The sequence below is a fragment of the Cynara cardunculus genome (genome assembly GCF_001531365.2).
Source record: "Cynara cardunculus var. scolymus isolate 2C chromosome LG 1, CcrdV1, whole genome shotgun sequence".
Lineage (NCBI taxonomy): Eukaryota > Viridiplantae > Streptophyta > Magnoliopsida > Asterales > Asteraceae > Cynara > Cynara cardunculus.
The window spans coordinates 13,817,933-13,820,527 of record NC_037528.1 but is presented as its reverse complement, the minus strand read 5'-3'; the positions used below and the strand labels follow the sequence as shown (position 1 = coordinate 13,820,527).

Below are 2,595 nucleotides of genomic sequence, written 5' to 3'. Positions count from 1 at the left end.
CACGATGCAGTTGGTTTATTCAAAGCTATTCTCCTAAATATCAGGCACATTCCAGCTGAGTTTGAATGGGTTACTGCTGACCTATTCTCTCAACAGAACATGAGTCTCTTCTATACAGGGACAAGGAATCAACCAACAGATCAATACTAATTTTTCTGAATTTTTTCTTTAGAATAATTTTTTTATAGTCAAATTGTATCACCACTTAAAAAAATTCTGGGTCCACCTCTGGTTTGATCCAAGCCATGTTGATAGGTATGGTGCTCAACTACTTATGATTAGAAAATTGATTTTTTTCTCTTTTTCTTGTTCCATAACATTTAAGTGATGCCTGTTTAGGCAACAACTGATGTGTTCTCAGCTTGATTCTGGCATATGTGTGCTATTATTATCTGCTTGAAGCACTCAAATTTGAGTGTGGTGCTGTTACCTTTTATTGAATGTTTGTTGTCCTTGCAAGTAACATCCAAATATGATTTACATCTTGCATCTATCATGACACATGATTTTGCTTCCATTCTTTACTCAGGTTTCAGCATTAAACTTGATTTTTCTTATGATCAATCACTTTCCCTATGTACCCTGTAAGTGGGCCATGCAGCCATGCCTCCGTTGATAGTAACTTGTTAATGATGCAGATATGTTTATCTTTCTTCGAAGTAAAGAACAAACAACAAACATGGTTTACAAACAAAGTTGAACACTTATATTGGGAGCACTGGTATATAAATTTAAATGTTGCTCAACACCCCAAAGCACATTCTGGCAAGTCGCATCATTCTAAACTAGTTGTAGACCCTGGAGGTATAATTAAATTTGTTATTGGCTCTTTCTTAACATTACGTTGTTTTTTAAGTACTGAATACCAATCAACTGGAAAATTCATAGTTGTCCTGAATTTTTTTTTACCATTTTACAGAAAGTGCATCCGAGGAGAGAAATGCTCGGCGGGCAACACTCGAATCCTCTCTGCATGAAGTTTTATTTCAGATAATAAAATTTGTAAATGAGAAGAAAGATCACATTCCCCCAATACCAAGTATGGAGGGAGTCTCATTTCCCTATGAAATTATTATCTCAAGGTGAGACTTAAATTTAGCAGAATATTAGTTGGCTCTAGTGAAGTTTTTTCTAGTCTTATTCCTTCCATGTTTAATTACATCGCTCTTTCAATGCAAATTAGTCATCAATCCTTTTAGGGCATGTTTGTTAGCAGCTTAATGGGACCCGCAACTTATTTGGTCAGCTATACATGACTCCTTGGTAGTGGCTTGATGATATAGAAAGTGGCTTGGTAGTGGCTTGATGATATAGAAAGTGGCTTATTCAGTAAGCTTCTAAGTGGAGCTTTATATAGAAAGTCAAGTGATTTTCCAAACTTGTCCCCTCCCAAATAAAAAACATGTTCCTTCCATCTATGAAAAAACCCTCCCAAACAAAAACCTTGGCAATCTATATAGACAGGTTAATCCACAAAGAAAGCTTTTCCAATATAGTACTTAATGTTAGCAGTTTAATGAGCTTAATGGAGTGCACAACTTATTCGATCAGCTATACATGACTGTTTGGTAGTAGCTTAATGATATAGAAAGTCGCTTATTCGATAAGCTTTTAGGAGGGAGCTTTATGCAGAAAGCCAACATTTTTCCAAACCTGCCCCTGCTAATTAAAAAACACGCTCCTTCTGTCTATTAAAAAACTCTCCCAATCTGTACAAACAGATTAATTAACACAAACAGTTTTATCCCATATAGGACTTAATGGAAAACCAACCAAACAAGAAGCTAATAGTAACTGCTTTTGCTGGCTGTGGGGGTTGCTCTTACGAACTAGTTAGGATTCCACAGCACTGTTCCCCACTGAGGCTTATTATTATTAATTTACTGTTTTGGTACTGTGTGAATAACCTAAATTATGCTTGCAATCTCCACCTATGTAGGACTGTTCATCACTTGTGAATATGAATATCGAGTTTATGCATATGTGAATGAATAGAAACATAATGCAACATCTGCGATTGGAAATTCATTGGTTACGGTTAAATTGCTAATGTTGAGGCTATATCTAGTTCATCAGATTCAGCGTTCGGGATGGACATGTTTAAGAGGATGCTCCAGACTGGGCATCCTACCATGCTCAGCTGATTTCTACAACTTGTGGATGATGATCATATGGTTGTAAAGAAAGACACTTTTAACTTTTATTACATATTTGTACATATTCTCTTGTACCATTGAATTTGAAGCAGATTAGGACGACTCACTCCATTACCTTGTCTGTTTTGTTATCTCTATATTTTCTGTAGTTTGAAAACCGTAGATGTGAGAACATATGAATAAGTTCATGTCAATTGTAGCATCTAAGGGCGTCTGTCGGTAGCACCAACTTTGTTTTTTAATATGTATTTTTAAACATGACAAAATTGTGATTTCTATTTTATATTAAAAACAAAAAAGGCAAAATATACAAATCAATAAAAGTAGGTCAAGCTAATCCAAGATTTCATTTATTTATAAAATATAAAAGTGTTAAATTATCGGCCACACCAATATCCAATTGGAGCAACCTGTCACAAGCTATTTCCATTAACATCCA

General features: G+C 35.2%; 1 protein-coding gene across 5 annotated transcripts in view; it reads left to right on the top strand.

Moving 5' to 3' along the window:
* LOC112515733 (autophagy-related protein 101) overlaps positions 1 to 2,381 on the top strand; it is a 10,252-nt gene extending 7,871 nt beyond the window's left edge. For 3 of the 5 annotated variants that reach the window (XM_025122648.1, XM_025122677.1, XM_025122668.1), the window contains 3 exons: positions 639 to 804; positions 920 to 1,082; positions 2,069 to 2,381. In XM_025122648.1, the coding sequence (XP_024978416.1) occupies positions 639 to 804; positions 920 to 1,082; positions 2,069 to 2,144 (405 nt within the window). In that variant the 3' untranslated portion in view covers positions 2,145 to 2,381. Of the gene's footprint in view, positions 1 to 638; positions 805 to 919; positions 1,083 to 1,939 lie in introns of all 5 variants that reach the window. The other 2 variants (XM_025122656.1, XM_025122662.1) reach the window with 2 other exon arrangements.
* The last annotated feature ends 214 nt before the right edge of the window (positions 2,382 to 2,595 follow it).